Raw genomic sequence first — 22,776 nt, 5'->3', positions numbered from 1 at the left:
CAAAGTAATGTCTCTGCTTTTGAATATGCTGTCTAGGTTGGTCATAACTTTCCTTCAAAGGAGTAAGCGTCTTTTAATTTCATGGCTGCAGTCACCATCTGCAGTTGATTTTGGAGCCCAAAAAAGTAAAGTCTGACACTGTTTCCACTGTTTCCCCATCAATTTCCCATGAAGTGATGGGACCAGATGCCATGATCTTCGTTTTCTGAATGTTGAACTTTAAGCCAAATTTTTCACTCTCCACTCTCACTTTCATCAAGAGGCTTTTTAGTTCCTCTTCACTTTCTGCCATAAGGGTGGTGTCATCTGCATATCTGAGGTTACTGACGTTTCTCCCGGCAATCTTGATTCCAGCTTGTGCTTCTTCCAGTCCAGCGTTTCTCATGATGTACTCTGCATATAAGTTAAATAAGCATGGTGACAATATACAGCCTTAACGAACTCCTTTTCCTATTTGGAACCAGTCTGTTGTTCCATGTCCAGTTCTAACTGTTGCTTCCTGACCTGCATACAAATTTCTCAGGAGGCAGATCAGGTGGTCTGGTATTCCCATCTCTTTCAGAATTTTCCACAGGTGATTGTGATCCACACAGTCAAAGGCTTTGGCATAGTCAATAAAGCAGAAGTAGATGTTTTTCTGGAACTCTCTTGCTTTTTCCATGATCCAGCGGATGTTGGCAATGTGATCTCTGTACTTAGTAAATATTAGCTCTAACAATGGGAAGTGCATCCCACATTTTCCAGTCTTTCAAAAAAAATGTTAAACATAACAAAATTGATATTCTAAACTTCCCTGGCTACAAACTTTTCTTTCCCTGGGAATTAAGCATTTCACAAGATAGTTATAAAGCTACTTCTTATCATAGAAAGCACATGGAAAAATTGGCATAAAATTTAAGTATTCTTTTGTCTTAAGGTGTTTTTCGGTTTTATTTGTTTATTTGCTATGAAACCCCTAAGTGTATTAAGTTCCAAATCTCAAGTGAATAATTTAGCAATTCTTTTGCAAACAAACAGATGAAGACTCCAAAGTACAATTTACTGGGTCAGTCTATATTTACTGAGTCCCCATTTTCCCTCATATTATCACCGTAACATGCTGAAGTAACAGCATTCTGAAAATATAAGTTATTTCCTGGTCTACCATTGTTTTTATAATATAAGCAAACTTTAACAACAAGCAAGGAACAGAAAACAGGAAAGAAAAACGATGTTTTTGCCAGTCAGTGGTAACACCAACAGAATTTCAGATCTCCTGATAGTTCATCCTTCAACAATCCCTCAGAGCTTAGAATGCAACTCTTCATATCAAACTGTATCAAGATTTTCTTTCACATTTCAAAACTGACCCTTAACCTCCTGTGGCAGGAGCCACTGTAAGAAGGTACTAATGGTCATAGCTAATCCATCATTTTGGGCTTCATAATTCTTTCTTTTCTCCCTGGTTCTGAAATGGATCTAGTGTTGCCTAATGCGTGGGGATAGAGGAAGGTGAAGGCTACATTAATTGAATATTTATGACAGGTAAGGCATTTTGTATACTGAGATTTGGAAATATTCCTATCCCTCTTGTTAAGTCAATATAAGAATGAAGTTTCTCAAAAGGGACCTCTGCTAAGAAACTAGAAGAAAAGAGTTCTCCCCACTCCCCAACTCCCACCCCAAAATCAACTTAAAAGCATAGGGCTTTGACCTTTATAAAATTTGGCCACAGCTGGGCCTGATAGAACTTATGAAGCATTTTTATTCTGTCTTTATTGTTCCTCCCAAACCCCTTTCAGAACCTCAACATTTTCCCCCTGTCACTTTTTTTCTTTCCCCCTTCAGGCTGCCTACCCCCTCTTACTCCTTCAGGGGCAAAGCCCACCATATTAGCCTAGTAAGATAAAAGCTTATGAGGTGTCCAATGAGTCACACTTGTTTGGACATGTGTCTCATGAAGAAGTGTGTATTTTACTTTGAAAGCAACACTCTAATAAGCCAGTGCCAACTGGTACCTTCCGCTTTGCTGTGAGAGGCAGTGAGCCATTCTCCTATCACCTTTCCTGACCTGACTAAAGATACACTGCATATAGGAACCTGCCATGTGAAATAATGGACACATACCAAGAAGGTGGTCCGAAGTCCAACATGCCCTTGGTATAGAAGAGGTCAGGGTGTTTACACTGACTGTTTTCTCCATTTAGTTTAACCAGTCGGAGAAGGCAATGGCACCCCACTCCAGTACTCTTGCCTGGAAAATCCCATGGACGGAGGAGCCTAGAAGGCTGCAGTCCATGGGGTCGCTGAGGGTCAGACACAACTGAGCGACTTCACTTTCACTTTTCACTTTCATGCATTGGAGAAGGAAATGGCAGCCCACTCCAGTGTTCTTGCCTTGAGAATCCCAGGGACGGGGGAGCCTGGTGGGCTGCCGTCTATGGGGTCGCACAGAGTTGGACACGACTGAAGCTACTTAACAGCAGCAGCAGCAGCAGTTTAATCAGTAACAGTGTAACTTAAATTTCTATGATCTAGGAAGCACAGAGCACTATTAAATAAGTATTTTGAAAGCATGGATGCTATTTGAAGACAGAATTAAAAGCTTCTGGAAAGACTGGTGTGAAAGAAGAGAACCCTCCAGAGAACCTTGATGTTCTTTTCTGAATGGAGGAAGGGGATGAGGATGAAAGTAAAGATGGAATAAAAAATAAAATATGAAAATGTGGAAAACATTATTTCAGGAAATAAAGGTACCAGCAAACAAAATGGTAATAGAAGATACATCCCTGCCTGAAGATAATCTGACAATACATCTACAAATGAACTCCAGTGAACTTCATAGGTCACAGATTATAGCTTTACAGAACCATGTATAGTTACTTTAAGCTGTGCTCACTTCTACTTTTAAACCAAATAAGTGAATTCCATCCTTCTTTGAGAATTAATTGACAGGTGCAAACTTTCACTGGGTTCGAAAGTTCAACTCTAGTCTTTTTGCCCTAAGTCAATTAGAGTAGAGCATCAGTGGGGAGTTAATTTTAAACCTCTGTAAACCAAATGGCCAGAGGCAAGATTACTCTTACCTCGACTATTAACAGGATCTGAACTACTAGGTCCAATGCCTCTTTGTTAGCTGCAACCTTGTACTGGAGCTCTTAGTCCCGTGTTGGGGTGGAGGTGATAAGATGTGATGCTGAGAGGCTTTGCATCAGAGCCTCCCTTTTCTTTGGGAGTGTCTAAGGGAAGGTTCCCTTTGTAGGAGTAGAAGGAACAAAAGAGATGTTGCCGTTTGACATGGAAGAGAAGGAAGAGCGCGTGTTTCTGCTAGCATAGAGGAATCATGCACGCTTGGGTTCAACTCAACCTCAGTTTCCTCATCTGTAAAATTCAAGACATGTCTGCTTCACAGGGTTTGATGGGGAGGTGAAATCAGATGACATGTAAAAAGCCTGTTTCTGGCACTCAGAAGGTCCTCAAAAATAGTATCTTTTCGCCCCAAAGAGAGTAGGTGGAAGGGAGAAGAATGAGTGACCACAGGAGCACAACTTCGACTTCCCAGACCCAGCTCTCCACGAGCATTTACCTCCCGGAGGATGATCCTGCCTCTCCCCGAGCCAGCCCAAAGCCCCCAGATCCTCGACGGTGGTCCCTGATCCCGACGGGAAGGCACCAACCCACTCACCTCGAGGGCAGCTTAGCTGTGAGCTGGGTCCGCGCGCAGCCTCGCGCTGCCCGCCTCTTATAGAGGCGGGCGTCAGAGCCGGCCAATGGGCGCCCGAGACGACCGTGCAGTGGCCAATGAGGAAAGGGTTCGCCTGCCGGGCGGGGGTTGGCGGGGCACCCAAGGAGCTGACCTCCTCTGGGTGCTGACGGTCCCTGCCAGCCTGCGCGGAGACTCGCACGCCTTAGCCTTTTAATTAAACTAATGTGAGGCCATCCTTAACTACAGAAGTCCGACCAATATTAAGCAATCGAGCTGGAAATTCCCTCCAAATCAAGATAACATCCGTTATTGACACATCGTAGGTTTGCACTGCTTTTCCTGATTGGCAACTGAAGCAGGAATCCGCCGCCCCACCCCCACCCCACCTCACCTCCCAGAATATGTGCTCTTAGGTTAATAGTCCAGCCCAGCCTTATCGTTTTGGTGACTTCCCTTGTTCCTTAAAACAAGGCAATTGACCTTTTAAGAAGTGCTCAGTACCTTTCCAATTTAAAAAACTTCAAAGCTGCAAACAGGTGAGCACGCTGTATTAGCAGAAAATCGTACGTTAACAACATGGCACTAAGGTCAAAATTTTGGACTAAAGTACTTGTTGATTGAGCACTCAGTCCATAAGATCCTGTCCCAAAAGGCTATATATGTGCTTCATTTTTTTTTTTTTTTAACTCAAGTTTGTTGTATCTTTTACTCACAGTAAAATTCACCCTTTTGAGATGTACATTTCTGAGTTCTGACAGATATAGTTGTGTAACCACCAAAGGAAAAGAATACAGAACGTTTTTCTCACCTCAAAAAAGCTCCCGTTTCACTTCTCCCCACTTACATCCAACCCCTGACAACCACTGATGTAATTTATGTCAGTCTAGTTTTTCCTTTTCTGGAATGTCATATAAATGGAATTATACTGGCATGTGTTTTTTGGCTCCTGGCACTTAACATGGTGTTTTTGAATATCATCCATTTTGTTGCCTATCAGTAATTTGTTCCTTTTCATTGCTGAATATGGATATATTTTTAAAATGCAGGACATCTACTGCTTTCAAGTGCACTCTTCCTTTTATCTGCCTAATAATTCTATGAGATAAATATTATCCTCATTTTACAGATAAGGAAACTCAGGCTCAGAGAGGTTCTGTGACCCTTTTCTGGCACAGGCTGGTAAATAGAATCACAAATTAAACAAAAGTATTCTGACTTTAAATCTGGTGTTTTTACTACAATTTCATGAAAAACACTAGCCAGGTACAGACGTTTCAGAATCAAGCTGCGGTCAAAGACAGCTTTCCTAAAGTTGGGTCTATGGGAGCGCTTGAAACACCTCTGTTAAAGAAGAGGGATGGGGCCAAGTCATTCAAAGAACTCAGGAGAACAGTTTGGGCACTAGCTCTATGTGAAAAATTTTGAGTAATTGATATAAATCTATTCAAGGTCACTTTGAAGGTCTGTGAGAAGCAGGGATAGTCTCTGGACCTCACTGAACGTACTCAGCTCCTACAATCCTGGGAGCTTGCATGCATTTGGGCTTTCCCACTTCTCTGACAGAATTCTAAGGGGATGCTGACTCTCCCCAAAACATCTCAAACATTGTGCTTGGAATTCCACCAAAGAAGAATTTTCACCGGAGCTAATGATACAATTTAAATTAAATTCATACACTCTGACAAGGCACAGAGAAAGAACTATCAGTTGGAGAAAAATTATATATATATATATATTTGCCTAATTAGAAAATCTTATAATTAATATGAAACTGATATCATAGAATGAGAAAATTACATTTCCATGGAAGTTATGGAAGAGGTAAATTAATCAAGACTTGAAGAAAAGAAGCTGTCTCAGTAAATGTATTCATTTTCCATGGTTGCTGGAACAATTTGCAACAAACTTAGTGGTTTAAAACAACACACATTTATTATCTTATAGTTCTGAAGGTCAGAAATCCAAAATGGGTTTCACTGATCTAAAATCAAGATGTCAACTGGCTTATGTTCCTTTTGGAGGCTCCAGAAGAAAATCTGTTCTCTTGCCTTTCCTGGCTTCTAGAGGTCCCCTGTGTTCCTCGGCAGTAATAAACCATAGTGGAAAGGAATATGAAAAAGAATATAACCGAATCACTTTACTATATACCAGAAAAAGACACATTGTAAATCAACTCTACTTCAATCAAAATAAATTAAGAAAAAAATTTTAAGAGACTTTCAATTGTCTTTAATGCTACTCTCCAAGTTGAGGACAGAAGTGTCACCCCTGGATTCAGCAACAGGGAAGTCACTGGGATCCTCAACAAAAGCAACATCAGTGATGTATGGCACAGGGAATCCAGTTTCTATGTGAAGAGGTAAGATTAGGCTTCAGAAATAATGTCAGCTCCTTCAGGAGGTTTCTTGTAGAGAGGAGCATAAAAAATGTGGTAGAAACTGGAGAGGAATATGAGGTGAAGGAAAGGATTTTTAAGTAGGAGATGATAGAGAAAGAATGATCCAGTAGGGCAGAAGAAATGGATGACTTAAGGAAGTGAGAAGATAACTGTAGGAGCTGAAGTCCACCCCACTGATCTTATTAGTTCTAATAGGTCAGTCAGGTAAGCCTCCTGATTTCCTAGGTATATAATCATATCCACTGAAAAGGCATCTGCAAAACATCTTAGTACTTTTCAAATAAGTGAAAAAAGATCATCCTAAGTGAGTAGAATGGTTTGGAGGCCATATAGAGCTAGGATATCTGGTTCGCTGACAAAGTTGTTTCTTGAATTGGGCGATGGAAACAGGAGTATTTGCCTTTTAATAATCAATGAAATTCAGTTTTCTGCCTTTATGTTTTGACAAGAAAAAGATTGATGAAAAACAAAAGTTATGAAAAATAACAATTTGACCCTTTCTAATATTTAAATCTTATACTTATTTGTTTTTCATCCTATTCTATTAGTCAGGCAGTCAGAGTAATTTTCAATAATAACATCCTGTTTTGTTCCAGACTTTAATGCAAATGTTTCTGTTTCAATAAAGAATCCTATCTGCTACAGGTATTATGTTAATGAAATTTTCTTTTATTTCAGATTATAAAGGAATTTTTCTTAGAAACAGATGTTACAAATTTTATCAAATTGTTGGCATTTACTGATTTGAGTTCTTTTTTTAGTCCATTAATGCAGTGAATTCACCCCACTCCAGTATTCTTGCCTGGAAAATCCCATGGACGGAGGAGCGTGGTAAGCTGCAGTCCATGGGGTTGTCAAGAGTCAGACACAACTGAACGACTTCACTTTCACTTTTCACTTTCATGCATTGGAGAAGGAAATGGCAACCCACTCCAGTGTTCTTGCCTGGAGAATCCCAGGGATGAGGGAGCCTGGTGGGCTGCCGTCTATGGGGTCGCACAGAGTCAGACACGACTGAAGCGACTTAGCAGCAGCAATGCAGTGAATTACATGAGATTTCCTAATGTTAACTTATCCCTGCATTCATAGGATAAACTCACCTTGATCATGATGGTTTTATGTTTTTTTTAATATATATTTTGTGTGTTTGCTCAGTCATGTTCAACTCTCTGTAGCTCCATGGACTGTAGTCTGCTGGGCTCCTCTGTCCATGGAATTTTCCAGGCAAGAATACTAGAGTGGGTTGCCATTTCCTACTCCAGATCTTCCTGACCCAGGGATCAAACCTGTCTCTTGCATCTCCTACATTGGCACGCCGATTCTTTACCACTAGTGCCACCTGGGAAGCTCAAATGATATATGATTCATATATCTTTTAATATGGTGTTAAATTGTATTTGTTGGTATTTTGTTTAGAATTTTTGCATCCATATGAATAAATAAGACTGGTCTATAGTTTCTGGCTCAGTCAGTAAAGAATCTGCCTGCAATGCAGGAGACCCGGGTTTGATTTCCGGGTCAGGAAGATCCCCTGGAGAAGAAAATGGCAACCCACTCCAGTTGCCTGGGAAATCCCATGGACAGAAGAGCGTGGCAGGCAGTCCATGGGGTCACAAGAGTCAGACATGACTGAAGCGACTAAACAGTCACCACATAGTTCCTTTGTGTATGACTTTCTTATCCAGTTGTTGTCTCTGTAGAAATAATTCAGAAATTTTCCACCATTTTCTGTTGCCTTGAAGTAGAGATGGGGTAGTTCTTTTATTACCTTTTCAACGTCAATATTAGTCTTTTACAGTTTTCTGCCTCTTCCTGGGTTTAGTACTGAATCTTTTCCCCCCAATTTTTTTTTAATTTCCTTGTGGTTATGTTCCGCTTTTCCTTCTAAATTTTTTTTTCTTTATTGCACCTGAGTCAGAGAATGTATCTGTATGATTTCTACTTAGAAAAATTTATTAGGATGTCTTTTGTGGCTCATCACATTATCTCTTACGGATGTTATATTAAATTTGAAAAGAATGTGAATTTTTCATTTAGGGGTATGTAATAATCAAGGCAGAGTAAGCAATCCTATAGTAATGAATTATCCTTTTATTATCATAACATAGTAAAGGTTTATTTCTCTCTCGCTCTAAGTCCAACATGTATTGGGTGACTCTCTGGGGAAGCTCCCCTCCATGTGGTTCTGTGTGGTTACTCAGGGATTCAAACAACTTCATCCTGTTGCTCTGCCATCTCAAGCCATGGCTGTCACCCAAAGGGAGAGTTTCCCAGTAGTATGCCAGCTTTTAAATGCTTTAAATGGCTGGATAGATCAAATTTTCTTTGGTCTCTTTCTTTTTTAAGTAGTGGTTCCACATTTTTTTCTTATTTCAGTAGTAATTATCTTTGAATGCTTAACATACTTAAATGCTAATGTTCATACATTAACACTTAACAATTGTAACAAACACCCTATCAACTTTTACCAGTGATTATTTGATATTAATTAACAAACTTCCTGATTTATTGGTTCATTGCTTGTAGAGGATACTACTGTTTTTATGCTTTGCATCTATTTTCTCTTCTTCCATTAGCAGAACCCCAGTTTTCCTCTGGAGATCCATACCTCTCCTAGTCTCAGTCCATTTGCTTTGGGTAGATTTTATTCTACCTACCTTCCAACCAGTTCTAGGGTAATCACATGACTCTAAACTGCTGATCAGAGAATTGTAAGCCTTTAGCCAGATTAATCAGTTTAGCGATAGTAACGTGATCTGATATGGGCCCATGCAAATCAGGCCTATGACTTATTTATAATTCAGAAAAAGATCCTCTTTCTTATCTTTTTAACCTTGGAGGATAAAAGCCTGGAGTTAATGAAAGTTAGCCAGTGGAGAAGGACACCAACATGAAGAAGAGACAACTGAAAGATGAAGAGAAATTAGGACTAATGACTTTGTTTGAATGTCTGGAACCAACCATACCCGAAGCTTGCCTCCCATTTTTTATTAAACCAAGGACTAAATTTACCATAAATTCATATTTTATTTTCTTGAAGTAAATCCTTGACTTTTTTTTTTTTCTAGAAAGACCTCAGTTCAGTTCAGTTCAGTTCAGTCCCTCAGTCGTGTCCAACTCTTTGCAACCCCATGAATCACAGCACACCAGGCCTCCCTGTCCATCACCAACTCCCAGAGTTCACTCAAACTCATGTCCATCGAGTCGGTGATGCCATCCAGCCATCTCATCCTCTGTCGTCCCCTTCTCCTCCTGCCCCCAATCCTTCCCAGCATCAGAGTCTTTTTCTTCACATGAGGTGGCCAAAGTACTGGAGTTTCAGCTTTAGCATCATTCCTTCCAAAGAACACCCAGGGCTGATCTCCTTCAGAATGGACTGGTTGGATCTCCCTGCAGTCTGGTATTAATTATATTTCCAGGATACTCACACAAGGAAAAGTGTTCCAATTCTGGAGACTTACTTACTGTCTTTGTTATTTCATGTGTCTCTTCGGGAAAAGAATAAGTAAAGCTCACAGAGCATTTCATACTATGGCAGTCCCATGTTTAGTATGATAGATATAGGAAAAGGAGAATTTTTAGGTAAAGAAATAGGCTGTATAGTCAGACAAATTTTGATTCAAATTCCAACTTACTATCTCTGTGATCATCAAAAATGTTCTTAACCTCTCTGAACTTTTCTTCATCCAGAAAACAAAGATGATATAGTCTCCCTTGTGAAACTATTGTATTAATAAGACTATGCATATAAATTCCCCAGTTCAGGGATCAGGTCCCAGCATACACTAAGCACTCAATAACTGCAAGTTTCCTTCTTTTTCCCTTTCTTTAAATCTCTTCAATATAAAGTAGAATATCACCAGAGACAGGAACATTTAAATACATGTCTTAATACAAATACTTTATTGAGTTGAAAAATAGCATTCACAATCTGCACAATTATTTTTTAAAAGTTGCAGTCCCAAGATAACATACTTCTAAGATAGCCAAAGTCATGCTGAATTTTCAGTTTGGAGTTTTGATATATTAAATAATATATCACATCTGAGTGTATATTGTATGGAATGTATGGAGGGCTTTCTCTTTTTTTGTGTAGTAAGACCTCAGATGTTAGAAGCCATATGGGGTTCTATCCATTTTCAAATGGAATTCATTTGATGATGCCAAGGGATGAGAGAGATCAGGCCACACATAATCTTTTGAGTCCTCAAGATCTAAATCTACTAAATCTCCCTCCAAAAACAGTAATCTTCACACCATGGTGTCTTCAGGGATCACACATCTCTGGTAACACTCACATGGCTTTATGGGGCAGAGTTGTGTACTAGTCTGTTGAGACACAGCTTTAACGCAAGTTTTATTCCAGATCTGTTTCAATTCTCAATTCCACTTATAAAAATTACAACTGGAAACCCTGGTTATCATTTGAACATTCTTGCTTCAACACGTTACTCCAAGAGATGCTGGCTTGGGGTCATTTCTAACACAGTGAACAAAGCAGTCCAAACAGTATTGGTCATGACAAAACCGTTTACTTGTTGTGCATTACAGCTTGCCTGAAGTCACACAGGGAATGACAGAGGAGGGCCAGAATCCAAGACCTCACTTAACCCAGAGAATTTCTCACCTCGATGTACCACCAAATTAAAAAAAAAAAAAAATTGACTAAGGAATCCAAAGGACTTCTTTTTTTAGTTTCTTCAGATTTCTACACTTCTTTGGCTTTGGGCTCTGAGTCATATGGAAACCTCCTAGTCCATTGCTGAGAGGTAATTACGAATACCATCTGAAAGACCCAAGACAGTCCAAATCCAGGAAGCAAGATTTGCATAAAAGGCAATGCAAATGGTGCTCCCTTGAGTTGTGCAAAGCAGCATGCCTGCTCAAGTTAATAAATCAAAGTGTGAAAAAATGCCACTAACTACAAGGTCATGCTGGTTATTCAGACTTATAGGACGAAAGAGACTATCTTACAGCTTGAGAAACAACTGGAGACACAGGCCCCCCTGCCTGGGCATACTTGGTTCCCCCCCCCCCTCCCCGCTGCTGTCCTAACATTTGCTTTGTACTGTTTAAAGAGGCATCATCGCTCCTCTCATTCAACACAACTAGTCATTCCTCCTACAAGTCAAACAGCATTAGCTGGGGCTGCAGAAAGAAAAGCCAGTATCATTTTTCTAATTAATGATCTCTGAAGCTTCTATGAAAGGGTATCACTGAGCCTACATCAGGAAAAACCGAGCAAACTTGATGATTAACGTCCCTTCTCCTTTGCTCCAACTGAGCTCAAGATAGTGTGACCAAGCTTTCCCATTATCAGGAAGATTCTGAAAGACTCTAAAAGTGACCACTTGGAAGAGTCAAGAGAGGAAGGTATACCATTCAGACAGACAAGGAATGCCCCCTTGGAGTTCCACAGGGTCAGAAAGGAGAGATGGGAAAATCTACCTAGCTGGCAATTATACCCTGGATCTCACCCCAGAAGAGGTTAGTTCGGGGCACATTTTCTTAAGTGCCAGATATTAGAAGACTATAGATGCTATTACAGCAGAATGTAATCCAAAAAGCCCCAGTCTTTCCCTACAGAGACAGAAGCAGCCATGCCCTTAATCTGCCTTTAGTCATCACTGGGGGCTCTGGCTTATGTGTTACATAATGTTTTCCTCAGAGTGCAACAAAGACACTGATAATCAGATGCATCAATAACTTGAATGTGACCTGCTAAGTAGGTGTTTAATAACAGAAGGGGCCAAGAGGACTCACACCAAAGCATGACCAGGAAAAGGAAGCCTCAGAGAACCCCGAGCAGCCTGTGCACCCTGTGGATGATATGGGTAAATACAGATCACACAGCCACGTGGCAAGTTCAGAGCCACTTCAAAACACCACTGAGAGCCTCTCATCAGCGGCTGCACAGCAAAGTGCTCTACTGCTTCCTCTACAGGCTGTGGTCGTGCTCACCCTACTGAGGTCATGGAGGTGGCCTCCCAGGTGGGTACCTGGCCAAAGGCAAGGAAGAGGAAGTGCCGCACATGGCCCTGCTCTCTGCCAACTGGTCCCCATGTGCAGCAGACATGGTTATTGTTTGTCTCTGTAATGAAGTCATTGAGTGAATTCTGTAGAGCTTTAAATCAGCTTCATAAGCATCACCAGGCAACTCCTCCAGGAAAAGCAGCCGGGGATGGTGAGGTACAGACCTCCAGGCACACAGTAAAAAGACAAGTGTGTCTCTTGAAAAGGCCCTTGCACTGGAAATGCTATGACGTCATAAACTTTGTGCTGGTCGTGAAATCCAATCAATACAATGGTCTTGGAAGAGGCCCAAGCAAGTGAAGGGTCCTTAAACCAGTGGTCCCCAAACTTCATTGTATGTGAGAACCACTTGGGGGGGCTTTAAAAATCCTGATGCCCAGTTTGTACCCCATACAAATCAGAATGTCTAGAGGTGAGAGTTGGGCATCAGTAATCTTTTTTTAAAGATTTAAAGATTCCCCTAGGTCATTTCTAGGTGCATCAGTTTGGGAACCACTGATTTAAGTTCATTAGGAAAAGACAATGGCACCCCACTCCAGTACTCTTGCCTGGAAAATCCCATGGACGGAGGAGCCTGATGGGCTGCAGTCCATGGAGTCGCAAAGAATCGGACACAACTGAGCAACTTCACTTTCACTTTTCACTTTCATGCATTGGAGAAGGAAATGGCAACCCACTCCAGTGTTCTTGCCTGGAGAGTCCTAGGGACAGGGGAGCCTGGTGGGCTGCCGTCTATGGTGTCGCACAGAGTCAGACACGACTGAAGCAACTTAGCAGCAACAGCAGCAGCAGCTTCAGGTAAGCCTCCCTCTGGAAATGGAGCATAGTTTTTATTCACTTATTTAACATTTGTGGAGCAAATGTCACATCCCAAGCACTGTATCCCCAGCACTTAGCATTGTGACTTCATGTAGCTGGCAACTGCTAAATGTTTGTTGAGTGAATAAATGAACTCTACTTAAGCAGTCTCTCTTGTTTCACATAGGAGACTGGTTGTGTATTAGATCTGGAATTCTCCAGTTTCTCTTTTCCTTTAGATAGGCCAGCTTTTAAAGGAACACAGGGTTTCACCCCATGATAAAGATCCTTCATGGCTCCACCATACATATTAGGTGGTCCCTACAGATTCTAGATACAAAAGATGTCAGTCAGCAAGCCTCCTGAAATGTAATGAAATATCTTTTTCATCTATTGTCTTCCTCTGTTTTCTTGGAAATGAATCTACGCAGAGAAACACTGAGTATATCTGACTGCAGAAATTCCAAAAGGAGTCTGTAAGGATTCTCACTTATCTGCTAAAACTTTGGCAACTCCTTCTCCTCTCTTTCTTCATGTTGCTAAGTCGCTTCAGTCGTGTCTGACTCTGTGCAACCCCATAGACGGCAGCCCACCAGGCTCCCCCGCCCCTGGGATTCTCCAGGCAAGAACACTGGAGTAGGTTGCCATTTCCTTTGCATGAAAGGGAAAAGTGAAAGTGAAGCTGCTCAGTCCCGACCAACTCCTAGCGACCCCATGGACCGCAGCCTACCAGGCTCCTCCGTCCATGGGATTTTCCAGGCAAGAGTACTGGAGTGGGTTGCCATTGCCTTCTCCGTTACAGGGTCTCAAAATTCAATTCACACTGGTACTCTGATAGGGAAAGAAAAAGTAACAGCTTCATTTTGTTACCATAATAAAGCTGATATTTCTCTGAATCTCCATCTGTTAGTAGCAGGAAAATTTAAAAACCAAAGATCCAATTCCAATGAAATTCACTCTGGTCCAATAATTTAAAGAGGTCCTTCAAGACTGCAATCTTTAATTAGAAAGAAATAAAAAAGGCTGGCGTCTCACGCAGCTGCCTCCTAAGATGCTGTCCAGGCACATAGAGGAGGGGTGTAGCCAAGATGTCATGGTAGATGTGAAGATCGTCCTTTTCTACTTGGACCTCTTGGCTTCCAGGGTGCTTGTTGCTTCACCCTCACTTGAGGTAGTGTCCTAGTTTCTGTAAATTCAGCATTTTATCTTGTTGGGTTTGCGTCAGGCTCCACAGCGCTCCCTGAGTGACTAGCCTCATCTCAGCTCCCACTGGCAACAAACCCGTGAGTCTCCTACATACACATCATTGCTCCAACCTCCTGGATCAAGGCCTCGTCCTCTCCAGCCTCTGCTGTGGCATCACCATGTCCTGCTACAGCAGGGCTGCTGGCATATTTGCTAGCTCTCAGAGCCTCCCTCTGCAGGAGGGATGGAGTCAAGCCCTGGGCTGGAGATGCTTTCCTTATGTGGTCCCATGAGAACGGGGGCAAGTATGTATCTGATGTCCTTAACTGTGATGGCGGATGGGCAACAGTGGAAGGGAGCTTGCTGTTAGGCCTGCATTTAACTGCAGGGAGCTCTCTACCCACAAAGAGACCTATATATCTCTTAGAGTTATGTAAGCCTCAAGAGAGCCCCAATCTCTGACTAGCATGTAACTTTGAGAAGTAAGTCGTTTCAGATGGACTCTGATTTTTGGAGACAGAATAAACGCCTGTTAACTTTGTTTTCTTCCTGTACTGAATGGTCAACTTCTTAACCCCACTGAGCATTGTGCTAAACACCTGGCAAGTTCAACACATGACAACTTTCATAAAACGGCATGCACCAATGAGAAGCGTTTATTCACAACTCAGTTTCTCTCTTCCTGGTTCAGTGAACTCCAACAAAGCACTTACTGATCATATATTGGAAGTTTATCCCTGGTTTGAGATGTGACAGAGAGACCTGTGTTCTATGAACATCCATGTTCTCCCACAGAAGGCTAAATCCTCTGCTACTGAAACACTTCAAGGCTCAACAGCAACGTTAACAGAAATCAATACTAGCATATAGGGTGAGAGAACTGGTCCAAAGTGATGAAAGTAAAAGTGTGAGTCACTCAGTCGTATCCAATTCTTTGAGACTCCATGGATTGTAGCCCGCCAGGCTCCTCTGTCCATGGATTTCCCAGGTAAGAATACTGGAGTGGGTTACCATTTTCTTCTCCAGGAGATCGTCCCAACCCAGGGACTGAACCCAGGTCTCCTTCATTGCAGGCGGATTCTTTGCCATCTGAGCTACCAGGGACAAAGCAATGGTACAGCCTAAAAGAACTGAGCTCAAATTTCAGAGCAGAAAAGGATAGATTTTAACCAAAGTATTTCCCAAACCCAGGATATGGCAAATAAATTCATGGCAGCACCTCTGTGGTAGAAGTAGACACAGATAAAAATCACTAGACCAACCCAATTCATTTGATGACAATCACATAAGCTACAAAACCTGCTTTCTGCTCCCTTTGCATTTATTTCCAGGAGCAGATGCATATGGCTTCACAGATAACCTTCCATGTGTATCTTGGGTCCAATGCCCAGTGATTCTGTTCTGTTTGGAATTATTTAGGCCTTTGGGCATTAGACTCTCTTCCTGTACCTACCTCTTCCTCACTGTCCAATTGCTTTCTTCGGGTTCTCTATATCCAGAATTGCAAAAAAATAAATACCAGCTCCAGCTGACAACAAACCCTTGAATCTGTCTCATCACTTTTCCAGGTTTCGAGGAGAGGCAAGAGAGGAAGAATTTTTTTTTTTCCTTTTCAATTAATTTCCATTTCTTTCAAGTCTGAGTAAACTCTGAGCACAGAGCAACCAGGATGATATGATTATAGAAACTATTAATCTCTCCATCAAAGGAGAGCCAAGTCATGGTTACGGAGCAGCTGGCACGTTCCTCCAAAGGGCTTCTGCAGCATGATCCTCCTGGTTTCCTTTGGGCTGTAAGTGCTGTGGCGACTTCCTAAAAGATAAAATAATCTTTGAGTTGCCTTGTGAGTTGTTCTGGAAAAATGTGAGTTGTTCTGGAAAACTGAGTGTCTTTTCAGCAACAGTCCTAAATAGCCAATCCACATTAAAACATGTTCAAATAGAAATGAAAGATAAAAATCTACTAAGATTTCACATTACTCAAGACTGATCTGAAAATGTGAAATTTGGATCTTTAAAGATCATTTGGGTATCACTTTATGGGGGCAACAAGCAAAGGGGTACATTTGGAACAAGAAATCTCCAAATTGCTTTAAATATTGAATACTACAATCACAAAAATTAAAGTAACTTTTAGTCAGGACACAAAGACAGTTACCTGGTCTGTCCAAACATTAAACAAAAAAAAAAATTAAAGAATTCAATTTGAGGACTTTGTTCCAGGGTCCACAACGTTGACAGATTTTTTTTTTCCTACCACTGGTGACAGAATCAAGACTTCTCTGTGGTTAAAGCGAAGTTAAAGGACGTAAGTTTGTCCAGGTGAATGCTAGCTGACTGACCACGATGTTTGTTCCTGGTTAACACCAGCTGCATTTTGAAGAAAGCACACTCATAGGTTTACAAATGCCACCAGCCTTCCCAGACACAGGTCCTAGGAGAGTTAACTTCCAAAGATGCCAATTTCTTCAAATGGTATAGGGTCAGAAAGAGCCATTCAAAACAAAATTACATGATCCTACATTGACTGAGTGACTTATAATAAAGCCATATGTCTCTCTCTATATATTCTTGAACTGTGGACTATGATAAATAGACATTCCCCACTAACCCACACACCTTGCTTTTAAAACACACACTCCTTTGTGGAAGCAAGCCCAAACTTCAGGAAGTCAAGCTCCTCCAGACTACAGAAAGCCTCCTTGTCCTTTCTTCCACTATCTCGTTGGGAGTCTGCATGCACAACGGGCCTGACCAAGCAGGAAATTGTCAGTTCTGTGAAGGGACTGTTCCCCAAAACGTTTCAATTTCTCATGTAATCATATAAACCCTGAATGGTAAGCGGGAAAACCCATAAAATTATAAACAGATCCCATGATGTCAAAGGAAAAGAAAGAGTTTAATAAGCAGGCTTCTTTTATTACAATAGACTTGACGTCATTATTTATTATTTCCAATACTAAAACACAAAGACACTTGCCACATTATGGACCAGGATGAAAAGGACATGTGGACTTTCCTGAGTATTTTAATATCCTCTTATTGACAATAGATAGAAGAACTGAACAAGGACTGGAAACAGGAAATGATTTTAGTGATTTCATTACAGTAATAGAGAAAAGCATTTCCAATGGCAGAGATTGGCAGATGGTCTCCTAAGCCTCCCACTTCTAAACAGCCTGCAGGTCACCAAGCCCAATATTGATACAAGCTCAGTATGTAATTAACTAGGTGTCCTAGTGAGCAGAAATGTTTTTATAAATACATGCTGTAGCCTTAGCAGTGGAACACGGAACCTGGTGTTTAAAAGTTAATTTAAAATCATTTCACAAGGAAACCTATTTAGAGGCAGCAAGAGGCACATAGTTAAGACTGCCGCTAAAGAGCTCTTGATGTTCTAGTACAAATCATATTTGCAGTGAAGTTTCAAATATGGTATATTTCACTTAATATAGTCCTAGTGAAAAATAAATGTGGTTGCAGAATTTTCAGATATTTAAGACTTTTCAAATCTCATTCAAGAAAACATAAAGGGCTTTGCAATATATTTTGAAATCATGAAGCATGACATCTCTAGCTTTGGGTTTGTTTTTTTGTTTTTTTGGCTCAAAACTGCTTTGGCTATTAGGTGTCTTTTATGCTTCCACACAAACTTTAGGGTTTTTTTTTCTATTTCTGTAAAAAAATTAGGATTTTGATAGGTGCTACAATGAGCCTGAAGATTATGTTGGATAGTATGGCCAATTTAACAATATTAATTCTTACAATTCATGATCACGGATATCTTTTCATTTGTGTCTGCCTTAATTTCTTCTGTCTGTGTTTTATAATTTTTTAGTGTGTAAGTCTTTCACCACCTTTTTGATGCTACCATAAGTGGGACTGTTTTAAGAACAGACATATAGACCAAAGAAATAGAACAGAGCCCAGAAAGAAATCCATACACACACAACCAATCTTTGACAAAGGCAGCAAGAATATACCGTGGGGGAAGGACAGTCTCTTCAATAAGTAATGCTGGGGAAAACTGGATGTTCATGCGTGTAAGAATGAATATGTACCTCTCTCTTACATCATACATAAAAATTAACTCAAAATGGATAAAAACATAAATGTAAAACTTAGACTGTAAAAACTCTTGAGAAGAAAACACGGAGAGAAGTTTCTTGATAATAGTCTTTGCAATCATTTCTTGGATATGATACCAAGAGCACAGCCAAAAACAGCCAAGTGGGCCTACCTCAAACTATTCTGCATAGCAAAGGAAACTACTCTGCATAGCAAAAGAAGCAATCAACAAAATGAAAAGGCAGCCTATGGAATGGGAAAAAATATTTCCAAGCCATATATCTGATAGAGTTAATATTCAAATATAATGGAAAATCTGCAACTCACTAACAAAAAAGCTTCACAAACAAGCTGATTAAAAATTTGGCCAAGGAACTGAAGAGACATGTCACCAGTGAAGATGTGAATGGCTGACACATATATGAAAAAGTGCTCAACACCACTGATCACCAGGGAAACACAAATCAAAACCAAAATGAGATGATCACTTCACACCAGTTAGGGGGCTACTATCTACATACACAAGTGTTGGTAACTAAAGAGAAGTGTTACTGAGCATGTGGAGAAAAAGGAACGCTTGTACACTGTTGGTAGCAATGTAAACTGAGAGTGACATCTCAATAATATCGCAGCAAGGTGATCAGGGTTAGTATGCTCCAGATCAGCCTTATCCTGACAAAGATGGAAAAAAATCATTATTTTAGGAAAAAAGAGTTGGGGGAGGGGATGAATTAACCGTTCTCTTAGCTAAGTTACTTACACTTCCGCAATCTCACTTCTGGGTATCTAACCAAAGGAACTGAAAGCAGGGTCTCGAAGAGAGAGCTTCACTCTCGTGTTCACTGCAGCACTCTTCACAAAGCCAAGACCCAGAAGCGACCTAAATGCCCACTGACAGGGGAAGAGAACATGGCATATACACACAGTGGAATACTATTCAGCCTTTAAAAAGACTAGTGTATTTAGACTGCTTATATTAACTTAACTAATGTTCAATTGGCTGAAGCAAAATGACTTGGCCAAGCTCAAAATCACAGGGCAGGGAAATACACTCCAGTCACCAAGAAGCCATGGCAAGAGAGGTGAAGAACTGAGAACAATGATCTGTTCTCCTCCAGGCTGAGTGACCTCTTCTGTTCTTCTATGCAGGCCAAGTTCTTCCCGTTACTCTACAGAAGACTCTAGAATGTGAGCTCCACTTGGCCAGATTCATGTCTCTTTGTCCACTACAAAATTTCCAGTATGCATATCCTGTCTGTTTAGTTGGCTGCTGTCTTCCTAATACTTAGAACAACACCTGATACATAGTAGACAATAAATATGACTGGCTGCCCCAAATAGGGTCTTCAGCCTTGCAAGTTACATGATTTTCAGAGTCCAGCACTCCTGAACCTGCTTCTGCAGAAAGCACCATTTTAAAATATCACTGTAATTGATACAAGCGTTAATTTTTAGTAAATTCTTCAAACTGTGTACCATTAAAAAAAAAGAAGTTTTAACATTGCTCACTTAAAAAAAAACTATTTGTTATAATTTACAGATTTAGGAAGTTTTCAAACATATCGAAGTACTATGAAAATATGCACCACTTCATAATGTTACAATAGCAAGAAGCATCAATAAGGCAGGTTCAAGGCAGAAATGGAAGTAGAAAATAACCTGGACATCCCGAGCCTCCCCCTGATGTATCCTTTTTCTCCCTCTGTAACCTGGCCACTCTGAATGGCACTCTTTTGTTCAGACACCCAAGGTTCCTGTGCTCCCCCTTTTAAAATGTGCCCTCAGGAAAAGAGAATGTGAATTTACACACTGACGTTAAACATGACAGTAACTTGGAGTATTACTCTAATAGGCTTATTTGCATCTTTAACCTTAAACTTTAAGAGATAACAGAAGTAGAATTTTTAGCACTGGCTAGCAGGTAGGAGTGATTACATAGGTGCCTTTGAAATCTCACGTTAAAGTCATATTCCACTTGGCGGACAGGTCACCACCAAAGACATACAAATATACATAAAGCAAACCTACCAACTAGAGTTTAATCGATAAGAATTTAATTTCATAGTTCAATTCTTTTTGGCAGGGTACTTTCAACACTAAAATTACCCCCAAACTGGAAATTATATATCTCTTACAAATAGCACAGGAAAACCCTGTGTTTTATCAGCAAAAATCATTCAAGGAAAGAATACAAAAGGCAAGACTAATGCTTTAAAGATTAAAAATTTAAAAGATTCTACAATAGACTGAGAAGAAGGTATACCAGAAGAGAGGCTTAAACAGCTGGCTTTTTCATTCATAACTGCTATTTTCTGAAAATCTACTAAAAGTCCACTTTCAGTAACTGAAACAATACAAACTGGGTACTTCCTATAAGTGTACCTGGTTGATTCCCAGAATACGTCTCATTAGGAAGCACTATACTGAATGATACAGTGTGAGAGGAAAATCACGTACAACAGTCTGTAAACAACCAGAAGTTATGAAACTTCCTCAGTCTTAACTTTAAAAATCTGAGGTCACTCAAGAAAATCATTTTCTGAAATTAAACCAGAGAATTCTGCTAATGTGCTTTCATCAGAATGTTAGCATTTTCATCTTCATACGTAAAACACTGGAAAAAAACTGAACTGTAACAAAGCTAAACTAGTAGTTGCTTTTGATTGTTACTAACAACCTAGCATGGAATCAATACAATTAAAATGGACAGAAAGGTTTGCATATTGTGGCAAACACCATGAACTGGGTATACTCAAAAGCCATTCCTATCTCCCTTCTCTCTTGCCTTTCTCTCCTGGAGAGGCCAGAAAGAAAAAAAGTACTTGATTTCAAATACCTGCAATTAGGGACAGACATAAGACATGGTTCTGGCCAGGGAGGGCTATCTTTTCCAAATAAAAAGTAAAGTTTTGTTAAGAGAAAGCCCCTTGGCCTCTTTCTCTTTTTTCTTCCATGAATGTGGAAGAAAGGACCAGAGATATTATAGTCCCTTTAACCAAAAGACAACAATAATGAACACAAAGGTCTACCCGGCAGATCACGTAGAGATAAAGGGAGTCAGGGTCCCTGAGCCACCTTATCAGGGCTGGACTGCACACCTCTGGACTTCTTATTGCATAAAATACATACAAGTTAACAGATTAAGCTACTGTAGTAGGGTTTTCTACTAGTGCAGCTGAATGCACTTGCAGTAGATATGAATACAAAATTCTGAGTAAAAATCAAATTGAGTTATGAAGAAAATCCTCAGTGACCCCTCAAATATTCTAAAAAGGACCTCTATGATAATTTTGTTTTCTTTACCTGAAGACAAATACTATACAACCAACACACACACACCAAAAAAAAGGAGGGGAGGGAGATGATGTTTGATGGTAATGAAAATATTTCAGTGCCAAACAAAAATGAGATAAGGCTGGAGGAGAAGGGCATGAGTATGATACCAAACAATTATGGTGTAATATTTCCTATTTGTCAATTTCAACAGTCAGCGAGTCCATTTCTTGGGCAGAGGATTCTAATAGTTTTTAAGTCTGAATCTTCAAACTTGGGAAGCCTTCCTCCAGGTTACCAGCAAGAGTCTTATCAACTTCACGGAGGATTTTGAGAAAGTCTTCCACCTGTGAGTTAAACAAAAGAAATCAAATAAAAATAAATACAGGAAAAGATACCTTAAAAAGATACTGACTACTGTCTATAAAAACGCTCTACCTATGTCTTCTAAACAGTCCAGTGGAAAAGAAATGTTAACAGATCAGATGATAAGAACAGTACTTCCTGGATAGTCCTCTGAAACACCAAGGCAATGCCTAGCCCTTATCATTTTGTTTACTTTTATTCATCTTTGGTTGTGCTGGGACTTCATTGCTGTGTGAGGGCTTTCTCCAGCTGCGGCGAGCAGGGGTCTCTCACTGCAGTGGCTTCTCTTGTTGTGGAGCATGTTGGCTCTTTGCGTGCAGGCTCGGCAGCTGCGGCATGTGGCTCTAGGGTGTTCAGGCTCAGCAGTTACGGCTCACGGGCTCTAGAGGACAGGCTCCGTGGCTGCAGCACATGGCTCAGTTGCTCTGAGGCATATGGAATCTTCCCAGACTAGGGTTCGAACCCATGTCCCCTGCATTGTCAGGTGGATTCTTATCCAACTGGTCCACAAGGGAAGTCCCCTCGTTTATTTTTAAACTAATATTTCTCCTCCTACTGATTGCCCTTGAGGGTCCATTACCAGAGTTATATTATCATCCTCCTTTCTGACCCACTTCCTCACTCCCACATTCCACATTCCTTTTTTCTAAAAAAAAATTATTTTGAAATTGCCTCTAATGGTAGCAAATCCAATGTAATTTGAATATGCATATGACACCACCCGTATGGCAGAAAGTGAAGAGGAACTAAAAAGCCTCTTGATGAAAGTCAAAGTGGAGAGTGAAAAACTTGGCTTAAAGCTCAACATTCAGAAAACAAAGATCATGGCATCCGGTCCCATCACTTCATGGGAAATAGATGGGGAAACAGTGGAAACAGTGTCAGACTTTATTTTTCTGGGCTCCAAAATCACTGCAGATGGTGACTGCAGCCATGAAATTAGAAGACGCTTACTCCTTGGAAGGAAAGTT

The 22,776-nt window shown here is 40.6% G+C and overlaps 2 protein-coding genes across 4 annotated transcripts in view; both read right to left on the bottom strand.

Annotated features, from left to right (window-relative positions):
* Positions 1 to 3,808, bottom strand: part of TPH1 (tryptophan hydroxylase 1) — a 31,725-nt gene extending 27,917 nt beyond the window's left edge. The window contains exon 1 of one of the 2 annotated variants that reach the window (XM_010830520.1): positions 3,665 to 3,808. The gene's annotated coding sequence lies outside the window, so the exon portion shown is untranslated. The remainder of the gene's footprint in view (positions 1 to 3,664) is intronic. The other variant, XM_010830519.1, reaches the window with a different exon arrangement.
* A 15,790-nt stretch (positions 3,809 to 19,598) lies between these two features.
* The window catches only part of SAAL1 (serum amyloid A-like 1), a 25,471-nt gene continuing 22,293 nt past the window's right edge, over positions 19,599 to 22,776 (bottom strand). For both annotated transcript variants that reach the window (XM_010830517.1, XM_010830518.1), the window contains one exon: positions 19,599 to 21,786. In XM_010830517.1, the coding sequence (XP_010828819.1) occupies positions 21,694 to 21,786 (93 nt within the window). In that variant the 3' untranslated portion in view covers positions 19,599 to 21,693. The remainder of the gene's footprint in view (positions 21,787 to 22,776) is intronic.

The sequence above is a fragment of the Bison bison genome, unplaced genomic scaffold, assembly GCF_000754665.1.
Source record: "Bison bison bison isolate TAMUID 2011002044 unplaced genomic scaffold, Bison_UMD1.0 scf7180017864518, whole genome shotgun sequence".
In the NCBI taxonomy this organism is placed as follows: domain Eukaryota; kingdom Metazoa; phylum Chordata; class Mammalia; order Artiodactyla; family Bovidae; genus Bison; species Bison bison.
This window is presented reverse-complemented; position numbering and strand designations above follow the sequence as displayed.